The sequence below is a fragment of the Chrysochloris asiatica genome, unplaced genomic scaffold (assembly GCF_000296735.1).
Source record: "Chrysochloris asiatica unplaced genomic scaffold, ChrAsi1.0 scaffold00026, whole genome shotgun sequence".
Classification (NCBI taxonomy): Eukaryota; Metazoa; Chordata; class Mammalia; order Afrosoricida; family Chrysochloridae; genus Chrysochloris; species Chrysochloris asiatica.
Window position 1 is genome coordinate 12296476 of NW_006408544.1, and position 21750 is coordinate 12318225.

A 21750-nucleotide genomic window follows, 5' to 3' on the forward strand; every position below is an offset into this window, starting at 1 on the left:
AAACTGTAGTATAATTGAAGAAAGTAATAGATAAATCTACAATTATAGTGGGAAATTTTAATATACCACTTTTGAAAAGGGATAGAACAACCAGAAAGAAACTCGACAAAGCTACAGAGGTACTAAACAGCACAATCAACCAACTTGACCTCGTAGACATGTACCAAGCATTAAACACAATAACAGCACAATACACATTCTTTTCCACTGCACATGGAACATTCTACAGAAGTGACCAGGTGTTAGATCACAAAGCAAGCCTCCATAAATTTACAAACATCCAAATACTACAAAGCATCTTCTCAGACCACAATGCCATATAATTAAAAATCAACAATAAGAAGACCAAGGAAATAAAATTTAGTATATGGAAACTGAATAATACCTTGCTGAAGAGCGACTGGATAATAGAAGAAATGAAACATGAATTCAGAAAGATCCTAGAAACAAATGAGAACAAAAGCACAACACACCAAAATCTATGGGACACGAAGAAAGTGGTGCTGAGAGGACAATTTATTGAGATAAATGCACACAACCAAAATGATGAAAGATTCAAAATTAATACATTAACACAGCATCTCCAGTAACTAGAAACAGACCAACAGACGGCACCTACAATCACTAATAGAAAAATAATAATAAACATCAGAGCAGAAATAAATGACATAGAAAACAGAAAAACTATAGAAAGAATCAACAGGACAAAAAGCTGGTTCTTTGAAAGGATTAACAAAATTGACAAGCCATTAGCAAACCTCACAAAAGAAAAGAGGGCAAAGACACAAATAACACACATTAGAAACCACACATGCGATGTCACAACAGAACCAAAGGAATCAAAAAGATAATAACAGAATACTATGAAGAGTTGTACTCCAACAAATTTGAAAACTTAGAAGAGATGGATAGATTTTCAGAAAAACACAACCTACTTAAACACGCAGAGTGAAGTAGAAGACTTGAACAGAACCATAACAATAGAAGCAATTGATCCTGTCATCAAAAAACTCCCATCCAAAGAAGTCCAGGTCCAGATGGCTTCACTGGTGAGTTCTACCAGATATTCAGAGAAGAGTTGTTACCAATTCTATTCAAATTATTCCAGAATATAGAGGAGGATGGAAAACTTCCTAATACATTTTAGGAAGCAAGCAGCAAGCATAACCCTCATACCAAAACCAGGGAAGGATGTCACTAAGAAAGAAAACTGTAGACCAATATCCCTTATGAACATAGATGCAAAAATTCCTGACAAAATCCTAGCCAACAGAATCCAGCAGCACATCAAAAAATAATACATCATGATTCAGTAGTATTCTTATCAGGGATGCAAGGATGGTTCAACATCAGAAAAACAATCAATGTAATGCACCATATAAACAAGAAAAAAGAAAAAAAAAACTTACATGATCATATCGATTAATGCAGAAAAGGCATTTGACAAAATCCAACATCCATTCCTGATAAAAACACTCAAGAAAATAGGTTGAAAGGAAATTCCTCAACATAATTAAGAGCATATATACAATACCAACAGCCTACATTACTCTCAATGAAGAGAAACTGAAAGCCTTCCCTCTGTGAATACGAACCAGACAAGGATGCCCTTTGTCATCACTCTTGTTCAATATTGTTTTGGAAGTTTTAGCCAGAGCTATACGGCAAGATAGGGAAATCAAAGGCATCCGAATTGTCAAAGAAGAAGCAAAATGCTCTCTATTTGCAGACGATATGGGCCTATATATAGAAAACCCCAAAGACTCAGTAAAAAAGCTACTAGATCTCATTGGAGGATTCAGCAAAGTGGCAGGGTATAAGATCAACATCTAAAAATCAGTTGGATTCCCTTTATACCAATAATGACAGTGCTGAAAAGGACATTAGGAAAACAATACCATTTACAAAAGCCACCCAAAGGATGAAATATCTAGGAATAAATGTAACCAGAGAAACAAAGGGCCTATACAAAGAAAACTACAGAACACCACTAAAAGGAACCAAGAGACTTGCAAAAATGGAAGGATATACCATGCTCCTGGATAGGAAGACTTAACATTGTGAAAAATGTCAATACTGCCCAAAGCAATTTACACATATAATGCAATCCCAATCCAGATTCCAATAACATTCTTCAAAGAGATGGGAAAACCAATTACAAACTTCATAAGTAAAGGAAAGGGACCCAGGATAAGCAAAGCACTGCTTAAGAAGAACAAGGTGGGAAGCCTCTCAATCCCTGATTTCAAAATTTACTATATGGCTTTAGTGTTCAAAACATCCTGGTACTGGCATAATGAAAGATACATTGATCAATGGAATAAAATTGAGAATCCAGAAATTAACCCATCCACATACTGCCAACTGATTTTAAACAAAGTACCTAAGTATATTGCATGGGGAGGAGATAGTCTCTTTAACAGATGGTGTTGTATGAATTGGAAAGCAATATACAAAAGACTCAAAGAAGACTTTACCTCATGCCTTATACAATAACCAACTCAGCATGGATTAAAGACCTAAATGTGAATCCCAGAATTATAAAGGCCATCAATGAAAAAATAAGGACAAATGTGATCGTTCTAATACAGGGCATACACAGACTACAAATATTTTGAAAATTATACAAACAAAAGTAAAAATAGATCAATGGGACATACTAAAAATTAAAAACTTATGGCATCAAAAGACTTCATCAAAAGAGTAAGAAAGGAATCCACAAAAAGGGGAAAAAATCTTTTGGAACAACACATCAGACAAGGGACTAATTTCCAAAACATTTAGGAACCTACAACACCTCTACATGAAAAGGACAAATAACCCAATTAAAAAATGGGCACAGGATATGAATAGACACTTCACGAAGGAAGAGATCTGGGCATCCAACAAACACAAGAAGAAATATTCACGATCACTTGCCATTACAGAGATGCAAACCTAAACAACAATGAGATGTCATCTCACACCAGCAATATGGCGCTGCCTCAGAAGGTTGGAAATAGAAATACCTTTGTTGTTGTTAGGTGCCATTGAGCTGGCACCAATTCATAGCAACGTTATGCACAGCAGAACGAAACAATGTCCAATCCTGGGCCAACTTCACTACTGTTGCCACACTTGAGTCCATCGATGCTGACACCTGGCCAATCCATCTCGTTGGGGGTCTTCCTCTTTTTCTCTGACCCTCCATCTTACCAAACATGATATCCTTCTCCAGCGACTGTTTCCTCCTTACAATATGTCCAAAGTATGAGAGACAAAGTTTAGCCACATTGGCCTCTAAGGAGCACTCTGGCTGCAATTCTTCCAAAACAGATCTACTGGTTCTTTTAGCAGCCCATGGCACTTTTAGTATTCTCCTCCAACACCATAATTCAAAGGCATCAATTCTTCTACAGTCTTCCTTATTCACTGTCCAACAATTCCTCTACTTGGTATTTACCCACAAGAAATACGAGCCATAACACGAGTAGATATATGCACACCAATGTTCATAGCAGCACTATTTACAATAGCAAAAAGATGGAGACAGCCTAAGTGCCCATCTATGGAAGAATGGATAAGCAAACTTTGGTACATACACACAATGGTATATTATGCTGCCCTGAAGAATAAAAAGGAAGCAGCAAACCATTGCATAACATGGATGAACCTTGAGAACATTTGCTGAGTGAAATCAGTCAGTCACAACAGGAGAAATACTTCATAAGACCATTATTGTAAAATATTAAGAAAAAGCATCCACACTAAAAGGGGGGGGGTTATCTTTTATTTTATTTTTTTGGTTAGCAGGGTGTATGGGGTAGGGTAAGGGGAGGGAGGTGATGGTGGAGCATAGGATAGGGAATAAGCACAGAATAGTGGAGCACAGGGTAGGGAATAAACACAGGATAGTTTGGGTGCTGGAGGGGCATACACTAGAAGGGGAAGGGGAAAGGAAAAACAAGGCGATGGGAGAATAGCTAGGTAGGTTTACCTGGGCTAAATAAGAGAGAGGTAAATAACGATGCAAGCACAACTGTGGAACAACAGGGCTCATGGATACAAAGATTGAGGCATGTTTTAAAAGGGTAAAAGTGGGGAAATGATATTAAGATACTTGGCTATCTGTTGAATCTTGGCTTCCTTGCCTACTATTGCAAAATAGACACCTGAAGGGGTGAGAGAGGAATAGCCAGAAACATCACCAGAGAAAGTTTGTAAGTCTGTCTTCAGCCTGTATCTGATTGGAATACCTAAAGTGGGGTTAGAACTTGCCCAGTGAAGGATTCTCCTTGCAAAGCCTTTGCATTGCACAAGACCATAGGTGGAATCCTGATATTCATCTAGTATCCTCTGAGGTAGGACATTTCCACTTGAAAAGACAAGCAGACCGGTCTGGAGCAACTAGAACAGAAGATAGATACTTCTTGAAAGAAAGACAAGCAGGAAAAATAAAAAACAGTAACAACAGTCCAATTGACTACTACAAGAACAAGCAAGTTGTTCCCCAGGGAGCCATCGAGGCAAGTTGTCAGGTCCCCTCAAGGCAAATCCCCTTCCAAGACTGAAACTCAAATGGAATACACTAGCAGGCATGTGGTCCTGCTGCTGACCACATTGGTCACTGATAAGATAAAGTGGGGAGAAAACAGCAATGAAGTTGTGAACTAAGTCCAACCACATTCAATAGACAATTAAGACCTTGTTAACCAGCAGTATGAGGAGACCTGGGGACTCCTGGGCTCAGGGGCAGGGACATGGCCCCAGAGGACTAGAACGGATATGATAAGATATGAAGTGAGGGGAGAGGCACAAGATCACCCACACTTGCAGATAGTACCCATTTGACCTGACATCAATGCCTGGATGATCAGAACAAGACTAGAGGAAGAAAGAAGGGGGGCGGGGGAAGAGTAACCCACTACAATTGGATGAATTTGACCTATGCTTGTGGATGCAGTATGACACAGGAACAGACAAATCTTTACTGTAAGGATGATTCCCACACCCTTGGTACACAGGGTCGACAGAGATCCATTGACTGCACAAAATGGGGGTACTACAAAGGCAAGAAGTGACTGGCTTACAAGCTTTCAATAGGGAACCTAGCTCCAGAGGATATGGAAAGGTAGAATCTCCACTGAGTTGTTTCCAACCTGTCTAGATGGGGTTGATAACAGGAGAAGGGGAAAAGACTCCTGTGGTTCAATAGGGAATGATTGCTATCAGGTCTGACAGTGAGTGTTGGAAAGGTAAATGTAAATGTTTGGTAACAAAAGGAGGGAAGTGGCTGGTTTTGCACTCTAGGAGAGGAGATCCCTGGAACCATCAAGTGAGAAAATCTAAGTGCCAGACCCTGTTCAGAGAGGCAGTGACACTAGGGATGGAGGCAGAGATGATGACGTGGACAGAAGGCGTGGCTGTGGACTCTGGACTCAGGGAGGGAGAGGGGCTGTGTGCTGGCGGCCAGGGGGCAGGCATGTGGGATGTACCCTTTGGTTATTTGATGATGCATGCAGGGGATTGTGATCATTGCAATGAAACAAAATAAGATAGGATGAATGTAAAGATAATGTTCACCCATATAAACTAACACATAATGCACAATAAAAACTTAAAAAAAAAATTCTAGTAGAAGGAAATAGTATTTCATTGTAATTTTGATTTGTATCTCTGTGATGGCTAGTGACTTGAGCTTTTTTCATGTGTTTGGTGGTTATTTTAATGGTCTCTATTCACCTGAAGCAACAGAAGAAGGTAAGTTAAGAATAAGAGGAAGAAATAGTTGTCTTCATGAACAACTGCTTCTTTTGCTATGAGACAAGAAGGTAATATCGAAGTCTATGGAATCAAGGCATTCTAAAGCCATGGAATCTGGGTGAACCTTTGAAACTATTGTCTTAAGGTAATCTTTAACCTTAATTCAAAAATATCCCCTGAAGCTTTCAAACAATGGTGATAGTGGTGGTAGTGATATACTATCTAGTCAATTCCGATTGGTAGCTTTCCTGTGTAAAAAGTTAGGCTTCTGAAACATTAAAATGTTTAATGTTTCCAGGAGCGGAAAGCCTCACTTTTTTTTACCACAGAGCCACTGATGGGTTTGAGCTGCTTATCTTGCAGTTAGTTGCTCAATGTACCATCATCTATGCCACAAGAGTTCCTTAGTTTAGTTTAATTAGTAAAGAAAATTTGCCTTGCACATTGTGCACTTTTAAAGATATTCATGCAGGTAGTAGCTCAAAATACCAACAGAGAGGGATGGAGTCTTCACATCAAGTGTCAATGCTATCCCCTCTGTATACAGGGTAGATAGGGACGGGCAACCTAGATATTGGCTATCTAAAATGAGGGGTAATAAAGGCACAAAGTGACTGGCTTACAAGGTTTCAAGAGGGAGTTTAGTTTAAGAGTATGTGTGGGAAGGTGGGGGAGAAAGAGTCCCCACTGAATAGTTTTCATCTTTTCTAGATGGGTCTGGTTAAAAGAGAGGGTATAAGAGTCTTATGATTCAACAGTGAGTAATTGTTATCATGACTAATTGTGACTGTCATAATTGTAAATGTAGAAGTTTTGTAATAAAAAGGGGGGAATAGTTAATCTTATAGTCCAGAAACAGAGGACCCTAGACCCATCAAGGGAGAAGAGCACAGTCAGAATGTGGGACCTTATTCAGAGGAGCAGTGACACCAGAGATGGGGACATGGAGAGAGGACTCTAGGTTCATGGAAAGAGAGGGACTGAGAGCTGGTAGTCAGGAGGCAGACTTGCAGAATGTGCCCTTTGATGGTTTAAATTATTATATATGCCTGAGTGTTTAAAAAAACACACAAAAAATAGCTAAAACGAATAGAACTAAATACTGTTAACTGATGGTACATGGAGGGGACTATAATCATTGTAATGAAACTATATGATTTGTTGAATGTAAAACTAATGACCTGCCCTGTAAACTTTCACTCAATTCACAATAAATCTTTAAAAAAAAAAAAAAGTTCATGGGGAAATTCCATGATCAGATCATGCTAATTTTCCATGAATTTTTCAAGCCCTGTCATGTATGTGTATGTGTGTAAAATCGGTAACAGCCACATGAAAGTTGGGGGACAGTGAGTTAACATTGACTAGAGAGAGAGACAACTAGGAAAAGAGGGGTGAGATTGTACAATTTGAAGAATATAATCAGTGCCATGAATGAATGTACATGTAGACATGGTTGAATTGGTTTGTGTTCTTCAGTGTACATTCTCAACAACAAAAATATAATGCTATTTAAAAAAAATCCTGATGTGTTTGATTCTAAGCCTAAGCAGGTAACCTGAGACAACATTGTCTCCTGATCAACACCCTGTACCACATCTTACAGAAACAGTGAAATTAAATGGGCTTCACAGATTATTAGGGACTAAGAGCTTGTTAAGGTCCAGAATGTATTCTGTACTTTGTTCTATGCCTTGATTCAATCATGGAACTTCAAAATCTAGTTATATGTTGCTTACTTCTGAGTTTATACCTCATACCCTACCTTTTTCTTGCATTTCAGAGTTATATACTTATAAATGTCCACTCACACTTCGCTTTCATAGTTGATTCTGACTCACAGTGACCCTATAGGTCAAAGTAGACTTGCTCCATAGGGTTTCCAAGGTGGTAAATCTTTATGCCACCAGATTGCCTCATCTTTCTTCAGTAGAGTGTCTGTAGGTTCAAACTCCCCACCCTTCAGTTAGCAGCCCAATGCTTAACAGATATTCACTGGTAGTGATTATGTGCTGTGGAGTTGGTTCCAACTCACAGTGACCCTGCATAAGGTTTCAGAGGCTGTAAATTTTTATGGGAGCAGAAAGTCTCATCTTTCTCCTGGTAGTTTCAAACTGCTGACCTTCAGGTTAATAGCCCAACTCATAATCACTACATATGGGCATTTCAAATCTAGCATGTCTAAAGCAGAATTCTCGATTTTCTTCCTTCACTGCATTAACCAGTCATTCAAACCAAAGACCTAGAAGTCAACCTTAGTTCTTTCCTTTCTCTTAAACCCCACATTAAATCCACAAGCAATTCCTTTTGACCCTCCCTTAGAAATATATCTTGAATCCATCCACTTGTCAGCACTGTATCTCTAGCCCCAAAGCTCTGCCAACTTTCTCATAGACCACTTCAGTTGCTTCCTTGCTGGTCTTCCTTAAGCTACCTTTTATCTCCTGGGCTATTGTGGCGCACTTCTTCAACCTTTCCTGCCTGAGCCTTCTTCATCTTTCTCTTGGACCACTGAAGCAATCTTGTAACTGAGTTTCCTGTCTTCGTTAATGCTTTTTTCCCCTTTCCTTATTCCCTTAGCAAAAGTGATGCTTTTAACATATAAATCAAGTCAATATCACTTCCCTTGCTGAAAGTCTTCCAGTGGCTTCACATTAAGTTTAGAACTAAATTGAAAGTCCATACCACAGACTACAAAGTTCTACATGATCCGACTATTAATACTTGCTTACTCTGCTCAGTTCTTCTCATTGGTCTTCAAATAAGCCAAGCTTGTTCTCATCTCTAGGCCTTATTCCACACTATTTCCTCTGTCTGGAATAGTCCACTCTCTATGTTAATATAGCTTATTCGCTTATCTCATTCAGAATGTTGCTCAATTGTTCTACACTATCAAGAACACACCCCTTCCATAATTTCCTATTTCTCCACACTGCCTTACTGTTTTTTACATCCTTTATTCCATACCAAGGACTCCTGGTATGGCACTGTAGTTAACACTGGACTGTAACCCACAAGGTCTGCAGTTCAAGCCCATCATCTACTACTTGGAATCCCTATGCAAGGTCACTATGAGTCAGAATCAACCCAATAGCAGTTAACAACAAAAATATTCCATACCTAATATTATAGTTTAAGTTTACTTATTATGTACCTCATTATTTCTCCCATTTAATAGAAATCTTCATAAAAGCAAAGGCCTATTCCATTTTTTTTTTTTTACCTTACAGCTTGCATCTTTATTGAACAAATCCTATTAAAATAGCTAAAATACATTGGGTACTTGTCGTGAGTGCATCGTAAAGATCACAGATTACAAAAGCCTGCGTTTTCAGCAGTACACAACTGCAATTCTACTTAAATGCCACAGATGCAGAATACTGTTTTCTTGTTCTATTTACACAGCTGATATACCTATTCAAAGGAGGGTGGGGAGCAATGCACAAGAAACTCAGTCCAATGGGGGAGCGAGGAAAGAACGAAGAAGTGCAGAGCATGCATCATGGGTGTTTAACAGTCAGAAGCAGACAGTTCAGCGCAGGGCCTGTCCTGTCAAAGGAAAAGCTAAAGGACAGTCATATAAAAATTAAGGTGGGCTTTCAGACTGGCTAACACAACAACATTCCATGAGTTGATGGTATTTTCTTATTTTATTTTTGCTTATCCATTTCATTGGGAGCAAGGACAAAAATGTAAACTCTACACCTTGCTTATTAAATATGCCAAAAAAGAGTGCTCTGCCTTTTTAAAAATTTTAATTTATAAAGTTATTTTTCCAACTTACTTTTGGGGAAGTAGTAATTTTCATATTCCTACAAAGATGCCAGTTTTTTTTGGATTATTTTTTCAGAGATCATTTGTCAAAAAGAGTTTGCCCCTTTGTCAAGTATCCTTTCAGACAAAAAGAACCCAGTGAGACACCTAAACATGCCTGTAAAATTATTGCTTTTCTTTCTCTAAGTTAGGCAGGCGAGGCTACAGAAAGAAGGAGATTTGGTAAATAAATTACAGTTTTGTGATTGCTCCCGCTACAGCGATTGCACGTTTAAGAGTGCCAACCCATGAGACATCGTCTCTTACACTCTCTGGTAGCATTTACTCAACCTACAACACTGAAGAAGAAAGCCACACTGAAGACACAAGGAAAACAAGTCAATCCAGTCTAGAGAACAACATTCAGGGAAACAAAGTACCAACACCTTCTTAGAACATGGAAATAAAAAATAACTCCATCAGAGCTACCTCGCCAAGGAGCATGTTGAAAGTCCAAAATAGCACCATTCATCAGTGTCTCAGGTCCTGTGGCAGCATCTCGGTCACTTACCACAAGGAAACAATGAGTTTCAAACTACTTCTATACATCAAAAGAGTACATGGATAAAATATAGAGATATACAGACAATTGATGAACAAAAACTACTAGGTTTGTTACATCTAAATGAAAAAAAAAAAAAAAAATAGGGGGACTCTCAGCCTCTGCCTGAAGCAGTCGGGAGCTGTGTGAGTGAAAAGGCAGAAGTGGACCGGTTATGTGAGAGCAGAGGGAATTTGAGTTATGGAAGACATTGTTGTAGCGAACCAGGCCTGAAGGCCCACCTGTAGGGATTGTAAACGTGGATTCACAGTGTGAAATTCTGAGCATTTTCACTTGAGTCAGAATGATTAAAAACTGGTTTGATGATACCTATTTGTCCACTGTAAAATCTCTAAAGCAAGGCTCAGAGTCCCATAGTTTCTTCTTATACTTGATGATTTACACAGAAAAAAATCCCATATATGATACCATGATCTCATCAATACCCATACACCAGATGTAATACAAATGGAGGTGTTATGATTAAAAAGAATAGAGGTAATTGATTCTCTGGGGAAGGAGTTCACTGTTGCCAAGTGGAGTCAAGCAGGCAGCCGCATTCTCTTCACCCTTCTTCCGATTCACTTCTTTGGGGACAGGAAGTCTCCCCTTGTGAAGCCTTCCCTCCATGTTGTTTGGAAATGGCTCTTTATTGACCCAGACCAACAGGTCTGGGTACACCATTTTGAGAATCTTAACAGTCTTGGGCTTGCACCCTCCCTCTCTTCAGTCCAAGGAGACCAACAGACAAAAGCCCCGCTCCCTGTTCACTCTCTCTCCTCTCTACACCTGAAACACAAAATCAGGCCTATTCCATTTTGATCATTCTTTATCCTCAGGATATACAACATAGTAAGTACTCAATAAATATTTGACTGAATGCTATTTCTCCAGAGTCCAGCACAAGGCCTGGCACATAACTGGTGCAAATATATTTTAAATATAATATTGAATTAATGAAAATAATTTGTTATGAATTGAATTTATTATGAAATGAAAATAGATATGGATACCAAGGTGAGGTGGTAGGATAGCGAGGGATACACTTGGAGAAAGGCAAGCTCAAGTTTACAAGGCCACTTTTATGTCCTTTGGAATGGATGATGGAGAGTTCAGTTCTAATAATAAGTGCGTTGACCAAGGATCAGGCTCACTTTGAAAATCTAGCTTTGCAGTAAGAGCACCACTCAGTAATCTTGCCCAGGTAGTTGATTCCTTCTTTAAAAATAGTGTAGATGAGTCTTATATGTGAAGGGATGGACTCTCCAGTCTTCCATCTTGGTTTTGATTTTAGTTCCCAGAATTACATTCCCTGTTAAGTAGCACTGAAGCTAGACTTAAACAACTCTAGTACAAGACAGCTCAGGGGGCTTTCTGTGGCAACCAGTGTAATTTTTTTTTTTGCCTCCATTAAGGCTAAGAAAGCTATTCTATCCATCAATATAAAACCTCTCTAATCATAGCATTCACTCACTAGTACAAGCTCAGCCCCTGGAGTTTACTCAAGTAAGTATGATCATTCTTTCTCACGACTACTCTTAGCTTGTCTGAAACACCACTCATGTATCCCTGAGACTTCTCTTCTCTTGCCTAAACAGCCCAGCAACTCTATGCCTCTGTCATTTTTGCTAAAGAATGACATGCTTTAACAATTTCCCCAAATCAATTATTTTCCTTTGATAAATATAAGCAATTCGAAAAGAAGGGAAGAGAAAAATTGAATTTTCTGAGCATCTACTATATGCCGAAATTGTCCTAAGTACTTTTTTTCAGCTTGTTTTTAGTCCTCATGACCATCTGGGTTGGAGAAACTATCATTCCCAATTTAGGCCTGCTACAATTAAATGGAAATTATGGGACTCATCTAAAAGTTAGTTTTGCTATTCAAATGCAAACAATTCAATGATTTTATGGGGAGGGGGGCAAAAAGAAAAACATATATAGCACCACAAACAGGCTAAAAGTGTTCAGGCAGAATACCAGATGGTATGTTTAAATTAGTTAATTTGACCATATAAAACAGGGACTGTTTATCAAAGTACAGAGTTCAGAATCCTGAGTCCTTGACTAGTACAAATAGTTAACCCACATGGTTTGCTAACAAAAATGTGAAGGTTTAAGTTCTCTCAAAGATGTCTAGAAAGAAAGGCCTGATGATCTACTTCTGAGAAATCAGTCAATGAAACTTTAGGGAGATAGTTCTACTCTGACACACAAGAGGTTACTATGAGCAAATCTATGCAACTAGTTCTTAGGCAGAATGTAGAAAAAACTCTCAAGGCTGGTATAGTTTTCAGAGGCTACTAATTAACTAGAGGTAAGAAGGGACATGTGTTTCCTGGAGGAGAATGTGTAGAGAAGGCCAAGTTTACTGCAACTATGACTTTCAATCAAGAGACATAGTCAGTCAGTATGACAGCTCAGGGAGGAAACTGAAGAAATAAATACCACAAGTTTACTTTTCTTTCCCTTCCCACATCTTTTGATAGCATCCCTGATTGTTTGAACCCTAATAGAAACCATAGGTGAAGGAGGTATGTTGATATGATCCATGCAGGTCAGCCTGAGGGTAGAGCAGAAGATAGAGTAAATGCAAAAGGTTGGAGAGAGGAGACGAATATATCTGAGATAGTCATTTAAAGAAGGTCACAAAGGGCTTTAAATAAGCCTGAAACTGGATTAAAATTCTTTGTTGAAATTGCTACATTGTATGTTTTAACCTGTCAACTCTTGTTTTGTTCAATATAATGCTCAAAACAAAAGAGTCTTTTAAATTATTATTTTGCAATTATACTCCAATTTAATGAAAAGTGTGTGATTTTTTTTTTCATATCAATGTTTCTAAAAATTCCTTTTTGGTACTTCATGAACATCCCATAGTTTTTGAAGAGTATTTATATATAGCCTTTTTAAATTGTTTCTCTAAAACAATTAGAATTTCATTATTATATTTGAAATTTTAATACAGTCATTATAATGTCAAAGGAACCTTCTCTGAGACACGCTCATATTTTCATATTAATGGAAGTGCTGTTATAATGTTAATAGAAAAATGGGTCTAATCAATTATTTAATTCATTCATTAACTCCATACTACCTCAAAACTCAAGGGAATGTAAAACAAAAAACTCATTAAAAAAAAAACAAAAAAGATTGTGATTTGGAAACTTTCAAGGTATATGGAATAACTTTAAATCATTTTATTCTGGGATGATTAATCCCATAGAAATAGAAAGAGCATACCATGTCAAAAGGACTTTGGAGTTACAGGGAACTAAACTAACATTTTAGCTATACAGCTTGCTTGCTGTGTGATTTTATAAAGTATCTGAAAGCCTCAGCCTCAGTTTTGTCATCTGTAGAATGGATGAAACAAAGTGCATCTTATGCAGCTTTTTGAGGATTATGGTAAATATGTAAGAATGCTAAGAAAGTTTTTGGCACTCAGAAAAATGTCAGGGAATAGGAAGCATTATTTGTTCATTTTAATTCTTAAATAGAACTTTTTTCAGAAATGATCTCCTTTCCTTCATCTCTTACTACACAGAACCTGAAGGTAGTCCTTAGGTAGACCTTTGATTCCTCTCCTCTGGACCTTGTCTCATCTTTCTTTAGTCCCCAAGACAAAGCACCAGATGTAGTTGCAAAAGCTGAGCAACACTTTTGTATATGTTGCCACTTTGCCTTCCGCCATTGCCCCCACTCCCACCCCCATATGCTGCTATGCCCATCAGAATACCTTGTCCTCATGATCTCATCCACTGTGTCTGGGCAAACAACCCAGTACTTCAGGACTCCCTTTCCCTCCTGAGCTGCACACCACCCACACACAGCTGGACGCACAAGACTTGTTTACTCTTCAATATAAAAGGGTCACCGTCTACTCCCTTGATGCGGAATCTTGCCTGTCCAGCTGGCTGCTACTGGATGCAAGTCTGCTGTCTCTGGTCAACAAGTTTCCCAGTTAGAATAAACCAATGTCTGTCTGACTGTCTCCAGGTCAGTTTTTCGGCAAATAGCCACACAGAAGTGTTTTCCCTTCTGGGTTTGAATTTAAATATGAGACAGGTTCAAGTCCTCTATCCCCAAAAAATACATTTCTCTAAGTCTTATCACAGAAAAGTGAGATTTAAAAAAAGATTAAAGTTGTTTTATTGTTGTTGCTGTTGTTCCTCATGCTTCAAATGAAAGATACTAGTCCTTCCTTGGATGGTATAAATTATTAAGTACTTAGTGCTAACTGGAAGGTTGGAGGCTTGAGACCACCCAAAGTACTTCAGAAGAAATGTCTGGCAACCTAATTCCCCCAAATCCCACCACCCATTGAAAACCTTATGGAGCACAGTTCTATTCTGACATAGATGGGGTTGCCGTGAGATAGAATCAACTTGATAGCAACTGTTTTTGTTTTCTTAAGAGAAGAGAAACCACTTCCAACATCTCTAAAATTCAAGGAGCAATCAAAGGAGTTGAGGATAGGAAACTCTAAACCATGAATCCATGAATGGCCCTTCCCATTGGGTCCACATGTATAACAGCTCTAGGGAAATTAGCAGTAAAAGAGAAGGTTAGATTTAGGAGCAACTGTAGGTATTATCACCACTCCAATTTTTGATAGGTAAGAGACAAGATCAAAGTCAAACCAGAATTTGATTAAGGTGAGCTGTCATAGATGCTTATCTATAAGAGGTACTCAACATAACAAAAATATAGTGAGATGATGGGAAACATTGCATGTGATAGAACTCTCCACTACATGCCAGTGGAAGTAATGCCTTGATAACCTATAGGTCTTGGTTATCAGATATTAAGTGGTTAGGTTTGAAACCAATGTTCAGAATCTTTTGATTCCAAATCCTAAACTTTCTTTACCTACCTATTTTACAATTGAACAGAATTAAAAAATCTCAATAAAGGATGATGTACTGAGGACACAGATGGACCTAGGAGGCAAGTCTAGAACAAGTTTGCTGGGCTCATTTTCTTAAGCTCATTGTGATATGTATGGTCAATAACCGATCTATCTGTTTATACACATAGTCTTTTTTTCTAGGCTTAGTGGATCTTATGTGTTTCACCTCACTTCAGTAACCTCACTGACTTTGCCTCTACCTTTCAAATTCTTTCCTTAACCCTCATTCTTCCTATCTGAAAAAATGAAAATAATGACAATCTCTGGTATGTGGCGCTATGGGCTAATGCATCAGATTGCAACAGAGTCCTGGTGTGCCACTGTGGGCTAATGTGTCAGATTACAAAGTCGTTTTAACTGCAAGGTTAGTGGTTCAAACTTACCAGCTGCATTTTGGAAACCCTATGGTTTCACTATGGGTCAGAATTGACTCAACGGCACTTAACAACAATAAGGTTACAACAGAGTCCCCGAGAAGCACAAACAATTCACCAATCATTTGCTAGTTGAAAATTGGAGGCCAGCATCCACCGAAAACACCTTGGAAGAAACATCTGGCAATCTACTTACAAAATATCACCGAATGAAAATCTTAATGGCACCCGGTTCTACTTTGACACACATGGAGTCACCATGAATCAGGATTGACTCAGTGGCCACTGGTTCTACTTTAGATAGACGATGAAGCTAAAACAAACGTAAAGCATCTAGACTAGTATCTGTGGTTGACATGTTGCTTCTCTTTTTAACATCATTATCAGATGGCCTTGCAATGTCTGTTTTCATGCCTTTCCCACTCACTACTAGAGTGCGAACAACTCAAGGATATACGGTTTCAGGGCCTACAGCTACTCAACTCTGCAATCGTAGCATTTAACTTAGTACAGAGAAAATCTTCAAACTTTCATAGAACCAGTGGAAGTCTCTGTGTCCCCTGACTTCCCTGAACACTGCTCTGCTGGGCTAGGGGGCCTCCTGAAAGGCACTTTGAAGAGGAGCATGAAAAAGTAGTTCCTTTGTAGGGATGACTTTCAGGTTTGGGCCACATTCAGGCAACTTTTCCTCCTTCTGTGCTGATATTACAGAAAGATACATGATATGAGACATCAAGGGAAAGGACATCAAATCCTGGAGAACCTAAATGCAATTTGCACCTCCACAAATTGCCCTGAGGACCTTAAATTGCAACCAATTATCACCAGTAATTAGAAATGCTCTTCAGAGAAGCAGAAACAATGTCCTATAGAGAGCACCCCATGCTCTTCAAAGAACAGTTCAGATGGGTCTTACAACACTCTGCTCCCAGCATCTTTCCAAATGAGGAAGCACTGATCTTCCTTATGACTGACCCAGAGCCTTACTGCCTGAATCATCAAGATATTAATGGCAAGAAAACAAAGTGAATCTTGAAAGTGTTCCTAAATTTAAACAGTTCTCTCACAGCCAATATTTTACTAGATTTTCACACGTACCCTGTCAAATAAGACCCATTCATTCATTAGACACCTGCAATGTGCAATTTACTCTGCTAAGCACAGTACATACAGCAAAAAAACATACTCCACAAAACAGCTGCCTTAAAAGAATTTGTGGTCTCATGAGGACAGTAAGTAAATGTGCCATGATAGTACAATGTGGTTAGAACTATAGTAAAAGTATTAGTAGTTAAGTGTGTTTGTTTTTAATGACCCCCATGTTACACAAATGGTATATGTATGGCTTTGTAACTTGGAGAAGGTAACATTTGACCATCACAGTTAATGCATAATGCTAGTAATATTTCCATTAAAAAAAAAAGGAAGCTGAAAAGTTAAATAATTTGTTCAAGGTTATATAGTAAGTTGTTGTTGCTAATAGAGAAGTCAAAACCATAACCTAAATGCTACAACTCCACATCCCTGGCTTTCTCTAAGAGAATACCTCTACTCAAGATTGAATTTTACACTAAAGCTTTCCTACAAATGTATACCTGGCCTCCAATTGAATATCTTCAGTGGCAAAACTTTATCCTTTCATCAAATAGTCCATTTCAGTGTTTGTACAATGCTGTTTTATGCTATTGATGAGGTTGCTTTATTTCTTCATATTCTTCTCAAACAGAAAAAGCAACAAAGAGGAAATATTGCTTAGAGAATGAAGGGTACTTTGGCAGAAATGTGGGCACAGAAAATGTGACCTTCCCTAGAGTTTTGTGACCTAGATGATGCGCTAGAGCTTTTAATAAAATGAACAGGTTGGAATAGACCACAAGTTGATGAAGATGTAGAACAACTAATGTATTGTTGGTAGCAGTGACAACTAGTGCAGTGATTCTAGAAAATTATTTGACAATATTCATAAAGTGGAACATATGTGTGGTCAACTGAATGATGGCCACCAAGGATATCCTAATCCCAAGTGTGCATAAATGTTACCTTATATGGTAAAGAGATTTTTAAGATGTGATTAAGCAAGAGATATTGAGATGGGGTTATTGTCCTAGATAATTTGGGTGGGCCTGATATAATTACAGGAGTAAGAGAGAAGGTAATGTAAATATGTAAGCAGATATTTAAAGATGTCACACTGCTGGGTTGAAAGATGGAGGCAGGGGCCATGAGCTAAATAAAGCAAGGAATACATCTCTAGAAACTGGAAAACAACAACAACAAGAAAACAGGTTCTCCCCTGCAATCTCCAGAAGGTACCTGACCGTCTTGATTTCATCCCCATTGTTGTTAAGTGCCATCAAGTCAGTTTAGCCTCACTAAGGACCTCCAATAGGTAGCCCTGGCAGTAGAGTGACTAAGGAGCTGAACTGCTAACCACAAGGTCAGCAGTTTGAATATACCAATTGCTCCATGTGAGAAAAATGAGGCTTTCTTCTTCTGTAAAATTATACAGGGTCACTATGAGTTGCAAGTAACTGGATGACATATCCACCACCACCACCAAGGACCTTCAAACTGCAAGAGAATTAATCTGTGCACTTTTAAGCCACTAATTTTCTGGTAATTTGTTACAACAGCAATAGGAAATACAGTATACAAATCCAATAACTGAACAATTTTACTCTTAGATATATATCCACAGAAGTATATATGCATCAATACACACATAAAATAATATTCTATAGCAGTATTTGTAATATACAAAACCAGAAACTACCCAAATGCCTTCAATAATATGAGCAAAAAAAGTATGAAATATTTGCATTGTAGAACACTATATGTTGTTGTTATTAAGTGCTACTGAGTCAGTTTCTACCTGTATAAGGTTTCCGAGGAGCAGCTGGTGAGCTTGAACCACCGACATTGCAGTTCAAACGGCTTTGCAGTCTGGCACATTAACCCACCGTGCCACATCAGCACTCCATAGAATATAACAATGAGAATAAACAACTATATGGATTAATTTTACAAACATAATGCTGAGTAAAAGTAGCCAAACATAAAATTACTTATTATATAATTTAAATAAAATGTAAAATAGAGAAAAATTAAGTCAGGATGATAGTGGCTATCTCTGGGTTAGGAGAGCACAGGAAACGCTTCTGAAATTCTAGTAATGTTCTGTTACATGATCTGGGTGCTGGGGACATAGGTATGTGCAGATTGTGAAAATTCTTCAGGGTTTATATGTGTGATATGTGCACTTTCATGTTTGTATCTTATATTATAATTAAAAGTTTAAAAGCAAACCAGAGTTCTGACTCAGTGATGTACCAGGAACCTTAGGAGGTTATTTACGAAGGTCCTAAGACTAGTGGGAATTTGTTTAGGGCCCTGTGCTAAGGGGAAGTAACTAGAAAGCCTGTGGCTTTAGGCAACAATTTACCAAGGTTGCTTCTTTTAGGTTTACAGAAAAGCCTTTCATGTCTGTTCCTTAGATGTATTCCTACCGCGGACCTCCTAATACAATGGATATAATATCCCACCTGGTTGAAAAAAATCCAGTGTGTTATGAAAGTGACTGTGTAAACACAGAGGTAGTGTTGTTATGACAGAGCAACATAGGTCTGGGAGGCAGGAGATGCAGGCTTGAAGTATGCCTGTGTCACTAATTTCGTTTCACTGCCATATTTCATTTCACTCTGCATGTTTCAGTGGCTATAGAATTCAAATCAGCATTATAGAATAAGCGCTAGACTACTAACTGCAAGGTCAGTGATTCCGACCCACCAGTCACTCCTCTGAAACCCTATACAGGGTCACTATGAGTCAGAACGAACTCGACAATACTTAACAATTACAATAACATAAGAATTAAACATAATATGCCAACACACCCATCTTCACTGCCTGTTAATCTCATACAGAGATCAGCATGCATGTGTTGTATCTGAATAAGAAAGGAAGATTTCATCCAGAAATGTTCATAGAGTACAGGAAACTGAGTTATGTCTAAGACCCTGTAGCCTATTCAAACCGGAAATGGAAGACACAATATAGCACAAGGTCCTAGAGGCTGTTGGCTTAGACTCCGTACTATAGCAGCTTGAGAGGTGAAAATAGATATAATTTGAGGACAGGAAAATGCCAGAAGAGTGCACTCATTTATCATACCTAAAGGGCAAGAGTATGGTGCAGATATAACAGTAAGCTAGGAAGTAGGGATTCTAATAGGTGTATACAGAATGATACATTGGTCAAGGTAACGGTTTCAAGACACAGGTTGAGAACATCTTTCCAGGGCTATAGTTTAACTGTGACTTGCACTGACTAAATGACATGAGGGTGATCAGAGAGTTCAAAGGGTATTTCTGAACTGGAGATGTTGGGCATGGAAAGGTTTCAGCAAGAAGGACTTTCTTTAACCTAACCCTTCCCAGGAAAGGCTCAGTCAGGGACACACTTCAGCTCTCCCACTGATAGCTTTAGGCATCTAACAATTAAGAAAAAATTTAAAAATCAATTTTGATTCCTAGTATTTGCTGTTCAGGAGACTACCCAAGATGGTGGTTTAGGCAAACATATCATGTTGTCTCTCTATAGCAAAGATCTGAGAATCCCACTGATACAGACACAGATGGTAATCCTGAGACTCTAATCATCAGATGGAAGGATGAAGAACTGTATCAAACACCAATTAGAAGAAACTGAGCTAAAACAGAAAACAAGGAGAGATATGGAGCAGAGGTACCCTGGAAGCCAGACCAACACAGAATGGTCATTGTGAGACAAAAGCCAACAACAATTATGGATGAGAAACATAGGATGGCAACTTCACAGAAATCCAACTGGAAGACAGAGAAACTGTGTAGACTTACCTAGAATAAAGAAAGGTGAGTGAGACATGGATCAGATATAAGGAGGGAAAATACAGGAAGGAGAGTGAGAAGTTCAGGTAGTCTGGTGTTCATAGATCAGGGAGAGAGCCAAGATAAAAACACAAGAAAACTCATCTACAGTGCTCCAAAACCATTAAGATGGGTGATGAACCCACAATATACATCCATACAGTGTCATCATGAGGTCTCCAACCTGATCAGACTACAGGAAATCCCAATTCTTTTAACACTTGGTAAGAACCAGGTCCCAATTTCTGGCTTCTGCCAATGGAAAGTGTTCAAGTACCCTTGCTCTGTGACCACATTTCCTCTCCCCCACCATTCTGGTGATTAGTAGGATAAACCTCCATGTGTACTTCCCACTCACTTGGGGACTATATTAGGAACTATCAACCTGGCTACTGCCCTGCCAACCTGGTTATTGGCAAAGAGCTTGCAGGTGCCATCAGTTGCCCACCACACCCCTTATCTGCAACTCTGCCCACCCTGTGAATAGTAGAGGGCTTTCACATGACCCAGATCACCCAGTACTGGTTTCCCACCACATCTACCTGCCTACCTCCACATCCAAATGGTGAGTAGCAGAGAGCTACTCAATCTAGTGCTCCCATTAACATACCACATCACCCTGACTGCCACCCCACCTAACTGACAAGCATCAGAGAGTGCACCTGCACCCCTGGTCACTTGCCACATACCTTCACCTGCTGCCTTGTACATCAAGGGAGCAGTAAATGTACCCATGCCACCAGTTGTCTGCTACACCTTCTGCTTGCCATCCAGAATACACGGTGAATGGCAGTGAGCATGCCACCGCTACTAGTTGCCAACCACATCCTCCCCAATTCATCTACCTGACAAGCAGCAAAGAGCTTTCTCACTTACCATACTCCCTCCCTCACTGCCCAACACATCTGGTAAGTGACAGTGAATACACTCTTGTAACTAGTTGCCTATTACATCTCCTGACCACCACCCTGAACACTGGGTGAGTAGCAGTGAGCACACTCATGTCAAAGGCTGGCTGCCACATCCACCCAGTGAGCATATCTTATGCTTCTCTGCCACTTACCAACAACAAGTGGCAGCCCACAGCTACCCCACCCACTCCCAGACACCCTACCTGCCAGTGTCTTTTACATCAGGCAACAGGTGATAAGCATGCCCATGCTGCTAGAGCAGCAATCAGCAGTATATGCGTACCTGATATAGCACAACAAAACCTAAAATCAGGGCAAAATAACAAATACACACTCATTAAGCAGATACATACATAAATAAAATAGCACTTCTAAACTCAGAGAAAGTAGACAATAGCAAATAATATGAACAAAAGAAAACACTATAAGATGATCCAAACAAGTGAGGAAAATAAAGGGAGAGAAAACTTTCCAAAGGAAGAAACAACAATAGAAATACCTAAGAAGCAGTTTGAAAGGCTTTGATTTGCATTGTTTAAAAAAAAAAAAAAAA

General features: G+C 38.9%; 2 protein-coding genes across 2 annotated transcripts in view; both read right to left on the reverse strand.

Annotated features, from left to right (window-relative positions):
- The window catches only part of AGBL4 (ATP/GTP binding protein-like 4), a 2461121-nt gene that overhangs the window by 1039073 nt on the left and 1400298 nt on the right, over window positions 1–21750 (reverse strand). The window lies entirely within an intron of this gene.
- LOC102830921 (neuronal regeneration-related protein-like) lies at window positions 8951–10891 on the reverse strand. The gene has a single exon (XM_006839741.1). It carries the CDS (start codon window positions 10778–10780, stop codon window positions 10580–10582), a length of 201 nt encoding a protein of 66 aa, XP_006839804.1. The 5' UTR covers window positions 10781–10891; the 3' UTR covers window positions 8951–10579.

Excerpts from the sequence above, each read along its gene's own strand:
- LOC102830921 (XM_006839741.1), bottom strand. The coding sequence starts at position 10,780 with ATGGTGTACCCAGACCTGTTGGTCTGGGTCAATAAAGAGCCATTTCCA.